Source organism: Octopus sinensis, linkage group LG13, assembly GCF_006345805.1.
Source record: "Octopus sinensis linkage group LG13, ASM634580v1, whole genome shotgun sequence".
Lineage (NCBI taxonomy): Eukaryota > Metazoa > Mollusca > Cephalopoda > Octopoda > Octopodidae > Octopus > Octopus sinensis.
In genome coordinates, this window is record NC_043009.1 from 21,895,241 (window position 1) to 21,909,732 (window position 14,492).

At 43.3% G+C, this 14,492-nt stretch overlaps 1 protein-coding gene across 1 annotated transcript; it reads right to left on the reverse strand.

Annotated features, from left to right (window-relative positions):
- Positions 1–1,060: 1,060 nt before the first annotated feature.
- Positions 1,061–8,813, reverse strand: LOC115218536 (NADH dehydrogenase [ubiquinone] 1 beta subcomplex subunit 7). Its single transcript, XM_029788411.2, has 5 exons — positions 8,567–8,813; positions 7,262–7,310; positions 6,496–6,666; positions 2,850–3,018; positions 1,061–1,297 (listed from the first exon to the last, which is right to left on the reverse strand). Exons 1-5 carry the CDS (start codon positions 8,624–8,626, stop codon positions 1,201–1,203), a joined length of 546 nt encoding a protein of 181 aa, XP_029644271.2. The 5' UTR covers positions 8,627–8,813; the 3' UTR covers positions 1,061–1,200.
- Positions 8,814–14,492: the final 5,679 nt, after the last annotated feature.

A 14,492-nucleotide genomic window follows, 5' to 3' on the forward strand; every position in this document is an offset into this window, starting at 1 on the left:
AAGTGAGTTAAGTCCATCAAAGATGACCAGGATAACCTACATATAATTCTCAATGTGCTCTGAGGTAGGTGGCCCACAGAAATGCTGATGTTCCAAGAGTGATGCACACAAAGTTTCCATTAACTGTGACAGTTTTTAGGACTGTTGAGTAATAAAGTTCATGTCAGGCCACCTCACATCTTTCCACAGGGTCTTAGAATTAAACACTGCTGGATAGACTGGAGTGTTGGAAACAGTTATTAACCCTTTAGCATTCAGATTACTCTCTCATATGTAATGCTTATTTATTCACATTGTTTTTAATTAATCATATATTATCTTGTGGTGTTGAGATTTCAATGATGTGATTATTTATTTTTCGAATGATATTGTAAGGTATGTGTGAGAGGCCAGATCGGGTTAGTTTGAACATAAAATTGGTAGAATATTTGGGCCAGATATGTCCATGCTTAAAGGGTTAATAAAATATGCAGTGGAAGGCCATTTGTGTTTCAACAAAACTCAGCATCTTCTCACAAAGCCCACATAACCCAAGGATGGAGGTCAGACAATCTATGGTCAAACTTGTAACTTCCAAACTAGGACATTTAGAGCATTGTTGAAGGGGAGACATTGTCCTGCTGAAATATTGCTTCAGTTAATTTTCAAAATAATCTTTTACTTGTTTCAGTCATTGGATTGCGACCATACTGGGGCATCACCTAGAAGGGTTTAGTTGAACAAACCAACCCCAGCATTTATTTTCTTTCTAAACCTGGTATTTATTTTATTGGAAATATGTTACCATATTTCTCTTGAAATACACTGCCATTGTTTCAACTATTTAATAAAATAACTTTGTTGTTAAAAAAAAAATGATGTTTGGAATGTAAATTAACATAAAATTTTGAAGGAAGGTTGTGATTAAATCACAACCTTCCTTCAAAATAGGAAGTTTGTATCAGAGAATCAGAAGCCAGATGGAATCACAGGCAGGTTAGGTTAAGAAGCTTCTGATAGAGAAATAAACAAAGAAAAACAACAAAACAAAAATAACAACATTTCAGGTATAAAACACAAATTATATAATTTATCTTTATTTGTTATAAACATTGATTTTCAAAAAGGAAAACCAACGAATAGAACTCATTTCTCCAAGAACTTAACACTAATCCTTTGAAAAAAAAAAAAAAAATTAGAACTATCTTAATCCTTTCAGCATCATTCTAAATCTTCAGCCAATTTCTTTGCTTGAATTCTTTCGGCACGCATCTTTAACCGTTTTTCTCGTTCGTATTCTTTCATTCGAAGTACAAAGCTGAAAATATAAACAGAAATGAAATATAAAAAAAACAAAAAACAATCACATATCAATGGACAAATATTGATTTCAAATTTTGGTACAAGGCCAGAAATTTCGGGGAGTGGATAAAATTCTTGAAAACCCCCACCCATCCACATTCTTAGTTCCTTTGTCCCCACTCACATCTACTCACCTGGTACTTATTTCATTGACCCCACAAAAGGATGAAAAATAAACTCGACCTCAGTGGAATTTGAACCCAGAATGTAAAGACAGACAAAATGTTGTTAAGCCCTTTGCCCGGATTGCTAACAATTCTACCATCTCACTGCCTTCAGTGAAGGAATATTGATTGATTTATCATTAGCTTAATATCATCATCATCATTCAACATCCATGTTCCATGGATGGTTTTGACAGGACCCACTGGGTCCAGGGAGTGCATCATGGTCCAGTGTCTGCTTTGGTATGGTTTCTATGGCCAGAGACATAAAATGCAATACAAGGAGACACAAAAATGCACACACACATATATGTATATAGGATGGGTTTCATTCAGTTTCTGTCTACTAAATCTACGCACAAGGTTTAGTTTGGCCTGAGGCTATAGTAGAAGACACTTGTCCAAAATGCCCTGCAGTGGGACTGAACCTGGAACCATGTGGTTGGTAAGCATGCTACTTACCACACAGCCACTCCTGTGCCTGTATAGGCTTTTCTCATTGTTGATGCCATTCCCTATATAGGCATAAATGTAATTTTTTTCCCAAATAAACTGCACTTCACATTCAAGTTTCCAGTGACGCTATAAGGTGTTATTGAGGCACTTGACTATGAGTCCACTGCACCTCATAGCAGAAACAACTGTAAGCTAATGAAGTTGAGAAGATAATCATTTATTCCTTTCTCATCTCTCTTTCAACCACGAAATGCCTATGTCAGTGAAAGTGAGAGACGGTAAGTCGCTGAAGATAGTTGGAAATTTCAAATACCTTAGTGCATGGACGCAAAGTACTGAAAAGGACATCATAGCAAGGAAAGCTCTTGCCTGGAGTGTATGCCATAAACTGAGAAAGGTATGAAGTTCAAAGTTAGCAAGGAAATTGAAAGTGAGGTTGTTTCTGACAACAGTAGAGTCTGTTCTTCTATACGGGGCTGAAACATGGACGCTCACTAAAGCATTGAAGAAGCTGTTGGATGGTTGTTATACGAGGATGCTAAGAATGGCACTCAATGTCTCCTGGAAGAGTCATGCAACAAACGCCGACTTATACCAGGGACTACCAAAAGTAACATTGAAGATACAGCATAGAAGGATGAGTTTAGCTGGATCAGATACACCAATGAAATTACTAAACTTCCATTGGTTGCTCTGGCAACCAATCGAAGGAAGAACAGAAGAAGAGGAAGACAACCTATATCAACAACTTGTTGGCAGAAGGGGTATAGGAGTTGAGGACGATTATGGAAGATTGAGATGAATGGGGAAAACGTGCGGAAACAGTCTTGTGGGATGACCTAGACAGACAGATCTCTCTTTCTTAAATAGAAAATACTCAATACTTACTCATCGTATTCACACTGTTCGTAATCATGTTTTTCATGATGACATCTCTGGCATAATGGGTAATTTTGTTGACGACATTTCAGCCATTTTACATATAGATGAGCACAATAGTCACGTTTCTCTAGTGGGATGCTCAGCTCATTTAACTCCTCTTGTGTTGCAATCATTACTAGAAGGAAAAAAACACAGAATAAACAAAAACATCCAAAATATAATGTCATGACAAAGCAGATAAGTAATAGCATGTAAATATTAATTTCAAATTTTGGCACAAGGCCAGCAATTCTGGGGAGGGGTAAGTCAATTATATCGATCCCAGGGCTTAACTGCTACTTATTTTATTGACCCTGAAAGAATGAAAGGCAAAGTGGACCTTGGCAGGATTTGAACTTACAAAATAAAGATGAATGAGATGCTGCTAAGTATTCTATTTGGCATGGTAATAATTCTGCCAGCTCACTGCTATAATAATAATAATCCTTTCTACTAAAGCACAAAGCTTGAAGTAAGGGGGAAGGGGACTAGTCAATTACATCGGCTCCAGGGTTTCAATGGTACTTATTTTTACCAACCCCAAAAGGATGAAAGACAAAGTCAACCTCAGCAGAATTTGAACTCAGAACATAACGACAGGTGACATGCCTGATGTGCTAATGGTTCTGCCAGATCACCACCACAATAATAATAATAATGATGATGATAATGGTTTCCAATTTTGACAGAAGGTCAGCAATTTGGTGGGGGCGGAGCAGAAGTCGATTACATCAATCCCCATGTGCTTCAGTGGTTCTTATTTTATCAATCCCAAAATGACAGAAGGCAAAGTCTCTATCATGTGAACTCGACAGAAGTGGACATACTTGTGGACAGAAGTATGGTAGATAAGATAATTAAAAACATGGAAACCGGAAAGGCCCTGGTCCATCCGGAATCATGGCTGAGGTGCTCAAAATATCTGGTATGGTAAGATATGGGCTGGTCACCCACATAGTTAATCAGGTCATTCAGGCAGGTGTAATACCCAGTAACTGGCATAGCAGCATAATTGTTAGCTGCTACAAGGGTAAGGGTGATGCTTAGACAGAAGCAGTTATAGAGGACTCAAACTCCTGGATCAGGTGATGAAAATCATGGAGAGAGTTACAGCCCAATTAATTAGGAGCAGAATTTTTTTTAACTCATTAATTACATGCTATTTTGTTGTGTCTAGGGAGAATCATCATACCAATGTAATTAACACACACACACTGGTTTGATTCCACACAGTGACCATTGTTATAGAGGCTGTGTTTGTTTGTTTGTTTGCTTGAGATTTTGCTGTGTAAGTGCATGCCCCTATAATGGACTAAATGGTCATTGTGAAGGTTGCAAAAAGCAACAAGAGCTTTGACAAACAAAAACAAAACAATCAGATATTTAGTAAATGAGTGGAATTGAACCAGTGTGTGTGTGTGTTAAATATATTGGCATGACAACTCTCCCTAGATATAACAAAATTTGTTTCAATACACAAATTCAAATAAAGAATCTTGCAAACCAGATACAAAAACGAAATTACATGATGTTGTTTATGGCTTAATCTAAGGCAGCAAGCCGACAGAACTGTTGGCACACCGGGAAAAATGCTTAGCGGCATCTCGTCCCATCTCTATGTTCTGAGATCAAATTCCGGATTTTGATATCTATGGAATGGATTTCCTCTACAGACCAATCAAGTATCCCAACTGTTGGGATCAGCACTGGTACTGCAAATGCATTGTGGGATATTGTTTTCTGCCATATTTTCCTATGTATGTGTATATATCTATATATCTAAAACTGTAGTTGTGTGAGTGTCTGTCCCCTTCAATTTAGATTCCTAACTACTCCCACATTTTGCGGTGCAGTTTAACCAAATTCGGGTACCTTATAGTCGTGATTAATATCGAGCCCGTCTGAGTATTAGTGCGCGTCTACGATGAGTCTACGATTTTAAAAATAATTTAACATCATTTTTTATTCCATTTTAATGCATAATTTTTCGTGTCGATGGCGGCGGAGTTGGCGTCCATGGTCAAACCTGCACCTGTTTGCTTCTCCCCCTTCTTCCCTCTCTCGTGAAGCTGTGAGGAAGGGAGTGTAAGGAAATCAACGTCGTAAAGCGTTGTCAAGGAGACCAGCGTTCTTTTAGAACAACGACTTCATGGCTTGAAGACACCAAAACAGAAATGGCTAAGAAAGCCCGAATCGGCATCTATAAGGGAAGTAACTCTCTAAAAATGCTTATATAGTTATTTCCCTTACAAACCCGAGCAACGCCAGGCGATACTGCTAGTATATCTATATATATAAAACTGGTTGTGTGAGTGTCTGTCCCCTTCGATTTAGATTCCTAACTACTCCCACATTTTGCGGTACAGTTTAACCAAATTCGGGTATCTTATAGTCGTGATTCATATCGAACCCTTCTGGGTATTAGCGCGCGTCTACGATGAGTCTACGATTTTAAAAATAATTTAACATCATTTTTTATTCCATTTTAATGCATAATTTTTCGTGTGTCGATGGCGGCGGAGTTGGCGACCACGCTCACACCTGTGTTGGTTCTCCCCCTTCTTCCCTCCCTCGTGAAGCTGTGGGGAAGGGAGTGTAAGGAAATCAACGTCGTAAAGCATTGTCAAGGAGACCAGCGTTCTTTTAGAACAACGACTTCATGGCTTGAAGACACCAAAATTACCATCATTTTTTATTCCATTTTTAATGCATTTTTTGCTATAACTCACTAAAATGCTTATATAGTTATTTCCCTTACAAACCCGAGCAACGCCGGGCGATACTGCTAGTATATATATATAGGGAGAGAGAGAGAGAGAGAGATTAACCATAACCCAAACGCACAAAGCCAAAAGACAGATGAGCATCGAACCATGTCTCCGTTCAGATTCAAAAACCCACTGGAATTATTCTGCCTTTCACGTTTTTCTGCTTTTTTTTTTAAATGGGCAATGAAATATTTACCAGTAGTATACTTAGGAACAATCAGTTAGGTATATTTGCTGTTCAAACATTGGATTAAACCTATATCCAACCTTTATGTTTTCGCTCTACAAAAATATTTAATAAATGCATAAGTCAACGTTTGGACAATAAAAAGAAAAGAAAATAAACACACGCAAGCTCGTAGAATTATACGCACGCGCTAAAGTTAGAGCCTCTACGTAGGCATTGGACCTGCTAGAAATATCAATCAATGCTCCCTCAATATACATTCTATTGTTCTGAGAGAAAGCAAAAGGAGAAGGAAGGAAGGCACGTTGGACAGTGCAGTCATAGATGCGAAATGATTGAGATGGAAGGAACGTGGTGATGAGAATTTCAATGCCTTTGATCAGATGCTTGCTCCGTTAGGGCGGTTGACTCGGGGATAACCGAACAATAACAACAATAGCCATAATTATCAAAGAGAAACATTCGTAAAAATAGACAGATGGTTTCATAAAATTATCCTTTGTCCACTCCTTCCTTCGACCACATTTATAGATATAAAACTCATGTACACAATTAACTCGCAAAGGTAAACAGACGAAGGAATGATCTCAGTGACAAATAAAGTGGAGAAGGTCATTGGAAGCAGTGGTTTTAAGCAGAAAAAATAACGAGTACATACCTCGCTCTTTGCGTCCATTAAGAAATCCTAAGTTTGGATCGAAAGTCGGAGGGTTTTTATGGTCCGGGGCGAGTTCTGGATGCATAAATTCAAAGACAACATGACCAGCAGCATTTCCCATACTGACAGAGCCGAGGTCACAATTGCAACACGAAGGCAAGAACGGGAGAGCTTCACAACTAAAGGGAGACAATTAACTAACACGAAAGGCTTATTTTGGGATTATATCCCTTTAACCGATTCTCTTGTGAACCAAGTTTGATAGTCTTTAATTCTAATGTTTTATACTGACAATTCTTTATTTTATAACATTGAAGAGTTACATAATCACTTTTCGAAATGCAATTCATGGTGTCTGATTATATTGTGAGTTTTCTCTTGTAAATCAATTTCTGGGAACCCGTGAATAGATAAAAAATTCGTGTTGTTTATGAATATGTGGTTGTGGTGTATGCGAGAGATTCGAAATAAAGGCACCTACCTTCTCTTCGCTCAGATGGAGATCCTTCAACGGTAATGGATCCTTCAACACAACCCGACCCGAACGCTAGAAATAGCAGCCGCTTCTCCCAACTTTAACAACGTGCTGACCCCGTCTTACTCGCTCGGCGACCTCCGTCGAAGAAAGGCAGAATCCTGCTCTACCTGCGCGCGTGTTACTGCTGCCCCTTCCGGTCAGCTCCCCAGCTGCTGACGTCATCCCACACGCCACCCTGATCTTAAAGATCACAATCTCTCTACTCCATGTCGTAGTCCACCATCCAACCGGGAGAGCACCTTGAGCGTCGAGATCTTCTCAAGCTAGGCACCTCGTTCGGTAAAATTACAGATTAACACCCGCACGATTTTCACTAAGAAAAAAAAAAAAAACTCGGATTTTTTGCGTGGAATCAAGTACCCTGACCTCCTAATATGCTGCAAATCCCATATTTTGGTCCGGAATTGCTCCGGAAGGGGGGGGGGGGTAACCCCCCCCCGAATTTTCACAAGGGAAAAAAAAACCCCCTCAGATTTCTTGCGTGGAATCAAGTACCCTGACCTCCTAATATGCTGCAAATCCCATATTTTGGTCCGGAAAGGGGGGGGTATCACCCCCCCCCCGGAATTTTCACATGGAAAAAAAAATCAGATTTTTTGCGTGGAATCAAGTAACCTGACCTCAAAAACAAAAAAAAAACCCGAATTTTTTAGATACCTTTCTGCTTTTTAAGACAATAAAGTGTTATTGGAGGGAAATCTGGCTGCTATTTCTAGCTGCCTGAATGACAACATAGCGATTTACAGATAAATGAATTAATTACTATTTTAATGAATTAATTACTATTTTAATGAATTAATTATATAAATTAAATAATTCTTGAAAATTAATTAATATTAATAATATTTTTTGAACAAAGTAAATAATTTTTAAAACTTGAATAATAATTTTTTTTTACACAAACGCGAACGTATATAACGCGCAAAATTATTCCGTAGAATTTATCAAATTAAAAAACGCAAAATTAATATATTTTTTGAAATTGCAAATTATTTAGAATATAAAAATATACAAAAATAAAACAAATGAAGTTAAGTTTAAAAATAAATGTGATACCTATGCTCTGTAAGTTGCTTCTTTTGTCCAATTAATATAATATATCAATAATTTGTTCACACTTCAATTTACTATTTTCTAGAATTTATATAATTAATTCATTAAAATAGTAATTAATTCATTTATCTGTAAATCGCTATGTTGTCATTCAGGCAGCTAGAAATAGCAGCCAGATTTCCCTCCAATAACACTTTATTGTCTTAAAAAGCAGAAAGGTATCTAAAAAATTCGGTTTTTTTTTTTGTTTTTGAGGTCAGGTTACTTGATTCCACGCAAAAAATCTGATTTTTTTTTCCATGTGAAAATTCCGGGGGGGGGGGGGTTGCCCCCCCCCTTTCCGGACCAAAATATGGGATTTGCAGCATATTAGGAGGTCAGGGTACTTGATTCCACGCAAAAAATCCGAGTTTTTTTTTTTTTTCTTAGTGAAAATCGTGCGGGTGTTAATCTGTAATTTTACCTCTCATTCTCCCCCTCTCCACAATCGTCGTCCGTCGAAGTGACAATCCTGCGAAGGTCCAAGACGTGTCGTGGCATTCCATCCACAGAGACGTTGTTTCTGGAATTGACCGCCGTCACCGTTCCTCTACACCATTGAGACGTACAGCGCGCCTTTGGTGGCTTAACCCAGACTTCCTCCCCTATTTTCACGCAAGCGAGTCCCTTCTCTTCCTCGTGGACCTCCGGCGCTTTACTCGGGTACCTCCATTCATATTTAAATACAGCTCTCTGCGGCACAGATTCTTCAGCTTCTACCAAAAAACTGCTTCAAGCGGCGAAATGTGCCCTCTTTCCGCTATGGCCTTGACTGTCCGATGGTGCCTCTCTACGATCACGTTACCGCTCGGCCTATACGCTGCTCTGAACAAGCGACGCACCTTCCACCGGTCAAGCATATTCCTCAATGCTTCCGAACGAAACGCCACCCCGTTGTCCATTAGCAGTTCTTCCACGGGACCTCTCTCTAAAAATATCCCGTTCAAGATCTGCGCAATCTCGTCAGCAATGCCTGTTCTCAACTCCCTCCAAATGGCCAGCCGGCCCGGCCCGCAGTCGACCATGGAGAGATACATTCCCTGATGGTAGTGCGTCACATCCACAGCTAGCCTTTTCCAGTTATGCTCCACCGGAAGGTTTCCCTGATCATGCCCACATGGAGCAGGGTCAATGGACTGACACCTGTCGCAGCTTCTGACCACTTTCCGGATGCTTCTCCTAGTGACGTCAGCATCAATTTTCTTCGCCAGATAGCATGCAATCTCTTCAGTTCAGAGTCATCCAACCGACACGCCGCAGCTATCCCTTTCCGGGCCTCCACCGGTTCCTCCAACCACGCCCTTTTCACCCTGGTCAGTGCGTCCGTCCTGTTTTTCTCCGAAGGCACGAAAACCACGTTCAGCTTCAGTCCGAAACTCAGCAATCAATTCTCCTATAACTCCTAGACGGCGCTTCACCAATATCGTGGCACCTTTCGTCCGAATTCTCCTTTCACCGGTGATCACCGATCCTACCCAGCCAAGCGCAGTGGCCGAATCCGTCCGGATTTCAATTGTGCGCAGCCCCCATTTCAGGGCCAAGTTCACCCCTTTTCAGCACCGCGTCTAATTCGGTGACATTGATGTGTTTGAAGTTGTAGTGATACTATAACGGTGCGCGCGCGCACACCGTCCATTTTCTATTTCACGCGTGTTGGTGCCTTCACCAAGGCACAGAAAGGAAGGGCCCTCTCGCGCATGCGCGAACCACCAGAAGCACGACCCTTTTGCCTACCTGGTGGTTAGCCAAGGTAAGGGGGTCGTAGAACGTTTGACCGCTGGCAGCAGCAGCGGCGACTTGGGACAGCAGCGATTGAAGGAGACGGTCACGCATATTTTCTCTCCGTTCGAACTTGCTTCTAGCAGTCCTTACCAAAAGGCCTTTAACCTGGATTGTTGCAGACATCATCTTCTTCCTCCGGACGCCATTTTGACCCTTTCTGTTTTGGCGGCTGAACATTGTAAATATTACAATCGATTAACTTTCAGCCTTGCGCGCCCCGAACCAAGGACATCAGATAACTACTTATTGTTATTGTTACCAAGAAAGAGAATAAAGTAGTATATATATATATTTTACGTCTGCGTCTTGTTTCTGACTAGTAGAATTCTGGATTATTAAAGCAACGAAAAGTGATTGCTTTCTTGTACCCCGAAAGTACAAGAGAAGATATTCACTCACACTAAGTTCGTTACAAAGTCATCTGCTTTCCAAAGCCAGGCCGCGTCCTCCACCGCAGCGCCTTCGATCGCCAACACAACCCCTATTGCTATACTGCCAGCATCACACCAGACGGTCCCGCATTCCGTCTTGGGCACGTACCAGTTCTCCCTGACCGGGTCTTCCGCTCTCGTCCTCTCTAGGATTTCCTGCATCATCGCCACCGTCCCTTCTCCCACCTTGTTGCCCCAACTCTCCCCCTCCGCTCGTCTCTTGGTGTAACTGCACGCCGTGCGCAGCCATCAAGCGATCAGGTAGTGACCGACCAACTTCCCACACACCGAGAACAGCTCTCTCCTGCTGACGCTGAAACTCAGCTCTGGGATTTCATTCCCTCTCCGGAACACCAACTCACCCGATCTATCTCTTCGCAGCTTCAGCCCCAGTGCGGCTCCCCCTTCCATCGACTCCGGTGGCTTCGCAATCAGTCGGAACTTCTCCAGATGTCTACCTCGTTGGCTGGCACTAGTGCTGTCCACCAAAATGTCGTCAATGTAGGAGCTGGTGGCCTCTCTAATCTTGCCGTCTTTCCCTAGGACGGACTTAAGCAGTGCCGCCATGATCTTCGGAGCGGAATTCAGTCAGAAACCCAGCCTGGTTAAACAGTACGTCCGGCCTTTTACTGCACCAGCTGATATCGCCACAGTTTGTCGCTCACATGGAGCTGCAAGTATGCCGATTTCAAGTCGTTAATCGTCGCTGCCTTGGTCGACTGTCTCCACGCACGTAACGTCTCGCCACAAACGTCTGTCGCCTCCCCTCCCGTGTGACACGATATATGCTGGTCTAGCTCCCTGAAGTCCAGCACCGGTCTGACTTTTCCCTTCGTAGGCTGCACCACCACCATCAGGGGTAGCACTCCGCCTGCTACCCCCTCCTCCCAAGGGACAAGGACCCCTTCCTCGATCCACCTCTCCACCTCGTCTTCAAACTCGACCCTGGCGTGGCCTTTCAGGGTGTGCTGGTAGCAGCTCACTCTGTTTTTCAGCATCGGAGGCTCGTCCTTCCATCGCCACTCTATCGTCCACCGCTGACCATCGAACGCCACCTGAAAATCTTTATCCTCGATGGTGTAAGCGGTGCAGTCCCTCGCGGGGCTCTGCTCTCTCTGGCGATCCTGACTCGCAGTGCACGACGCCCCCACGCTTCCGAACGTGACCTCTTCTCCCACAATACTGACGCCACCGAGGCGGTTGATGGCATCCATCACCACATCAACCCCATCTATCACGCGTTCGGCCACAATTACCTGCAGCCTTAGCGTGGCGCCGCGCACCACTATCTCTACCTTGCTGCTGCCTTTGCAACGGATTTCGCTGCCGTCGACCGCCCGGACGCTACTTGCCCCGTTCCATTTCTTCGTCACCCTTGAAGTCACAAGGGTGGTCGTGCAGCCCGTGCCACGAGGGCCTTGAACGTCTTCCCCTCGGCCTCCACATCAATTAATGGCAGCGTCTCCAAAAGCGCCTCTACTCGTTTGCGGGAAAAGTTCGAGAGGCAGCAACTTCCCCGCGGTCGTTTCCCTGGTCGCAATCACGGGCGATGTGCCCTGTCTGCCAGCATCGATAGCAAACGTGCCCCGGTTGCGTATACTCCCTCGCCATGTGCGACCCCTGACATCTAAAACACCGACTTGAGAACGGCCGCTGTCGTTGCACGGTGGGCTTCTGCACGTCTTTCTCCATCCGTCGTCCGTCTTTACGTACCTCCGTTACCGCCATCGCTATCGCCTTCCACCCAGAGTGCCGCGTCAACACGCGGGCTTGAGTCACAAGTTCGCTCAGCGCCATCTTTTTACTCTCGGGCAATTGTTGTAGGTGAATCCCTACATCGTCGGGGAACCCATTTACGAACGCCAGTCGCGCTGCTCTCTCCAGCCCTTCTCCTGTAAACCCAACCAGCGTCGCTAACCTTCGAACTTCTGCCGCGTATTCGTCCACCTGTCCTCCTGTCCATCTAATCGTACCCAGCTTAGCAAAAGCTGTGTACTCACACTCTGTGTAGGCATCCCTCAGACGTTGCTCTATCTTTTCCGCGCTCAGACGTTCTTCCTCGTCCATCTCGTCCATATAGCGTCAACGCGCTCCCTTCCAAATACAGCGTCATAAGACTTGCCACATCGCTTATACCTTGCAGTCTTGCCACCAGCCTGATTTTACACATCCAGGCCACTACATCGCCTTCACCATTAAAGGGTCTGATGATGTCGCTGGCGATCCTGATTTTCGCTGCCATCGTGGTGACGTCTTATATGGAGCGCCGAAATATCTTGAGGTGTATGCGAGAGATTCGAAATTAAGGCACCTACCTTCTCTTCGCTCAGATGGAGACCTTTCAACAGTAATGGATCCTTCAACACAGCCCGACCCGAACGCTAGAAATAGCAGCTGCTTCTCCCAACCTTAACAACGTGCTGACCCCGTCTTACTCTCTCGGTGACCTCCGTCGAAGAAAGGCAGAATCCTGCCCTACCTGCGTGCGCGTCACTGCTGCCCCTTCCGGTCAGCTCCCCAGCTGTTGACGTCATCCCACAGAATATGAGTTCTGTCGTGGAACCAATGCATCCCAGACAGCTCAAAACATAAATGAGGTGTTTGGTGAAGATGTGGCGAACGAGCGCACTGTACATCGATGGTTTGAGAAGTTCCGGTCTGGTGACTTTACTCTTGAAAATTAGCCCTGTGGTAGAGCTGAGACCAAGGTGGATAATGATGAGCTGGAAACTGGGCAATCTTTTGTTTCCAAGTAGAACAATTAGAGAAGAAGTGTATATCAGGTCATTTAGAATGAAATGTCTGATTTTGAACTGAAAGTTTAATTTACTTTATCTCAACAAAAAGCAATGCAGTGCACCTAAATTATCAGCATAATTTTTACTATTTTTATCGGTAGCTTATACACACTTGTCCAGTTCCTTTACCTTGTCGATTTGTTTCATATATGGTCCAATACAGTTGGAATCGAAACATCAAGCCTTGTTGCTAACTCACGCGTATTTTGAGATATATCCATTTCCGCTACAGTTTCCGGTTTAGTCAATGCCATGAGGACAATTTCAGACAAGCCGTGAAGGTGGTGGCCATTTTATTTATTTTATTTTCAATTGTAATGTTCAGTATGTACCCTTCTCTCCCCCCTTCTCCTCATCATCAGCAACAGCAACAGCAGCATCCTCATCATCATCGCCGTCGTCATTCTCATCATCATCATCTCCCCCATTACCACCATCATCATTACCACCACCACCACCACTGTCAATCGCCTTCACTGCCGATACCACCACCACCACCATTATCATCATCATCATCATCATCAGCAGCAGCAGCAGCAGCGATGACAACAACAATGATGCTGCTGACGACGATGACAATGATGATGATGCAACTTGTTGATCCCTGTGTAGGAATACGACCGTATGTGAGGAGGTTGGTGACATAGGTTTCCTTTGTAAGCCACACGGTCGCATCCCTAACAAAATAAGATAAGCCATTATACAACTTATACAACAGTGCCAACAGAATATAAATGAATGACAAGCCGTTCCACTGTTTGAGAGAAAATAAGATTTTATTTACAAGGTGTTAAGGTTAGAGGGTTGTGAGTGCTTGCCAGTGTTGTGTATGTGTGCATGCATCAAGTGTTTGTGTATGTGTATTCGTGTGTGTTATAAGAGTGAACTTAGAGAACAAATAGAAATGTCCAGACACAAGATAGAGATAAATACCAGTTCGTAAGGTACACAATAGTAGTTCGTTCTGTGTCAATGAAGTTGGGGGAAAGAGGAGAGCAGTTACTACGCGTGTAGAAGTTGGGGCTTCAATCCATTTGTCAGGTTACATCGGTACAGAACATTTCGCCGGTAGAGTTGTGCTGTTAACCTTGGTGTGTATACACGAACAGCGTGTAAGCTAAACTTGAGCGAGTTGCTGTGTACATATCGTTGAGGTCGACGGTGGTGAAGGCGACGGTAGAGAACGGTGACAGTGGTGGAGACGTCCTGCGTTGCTGGTGTATGTTGGCATCGTCGCTGGCTGTAGCAGGAACATGGCTGGTGTGGTCGTCGCTGGAACTGGCTGCTCTGTGGTGGTGTGGTCAATGGCCGAAGACCAAAGACCCGGAATGATAAATTCTGAGGCATTTTAAAGCA

Bases quoted from the DNA above. Each gene is read 5' to 3' on its own strand.
- LOC115218536 (XM_029788411.2), bottom strand. From the start codon at position 8,626: ATGCCACGACACGTCTTGGACCTTCGCAGGATTGTCACTTCGACGGAC. The intron at 6,667-7,261 runs GTTGGATGGTGG...TTAGTTGTGAAG, and splicing joins ACGCTCAAGGTGCTCTCCCG to CTCTCCCGTTCTTGCCTTCG. The intron at 3,019-6,495 runs GTATGTACTCGT...TTTTCCTTCTAG, and splicing joins TAATGGACGCAAAGAGCGAG to TAATGATTGCAACACAAGAG.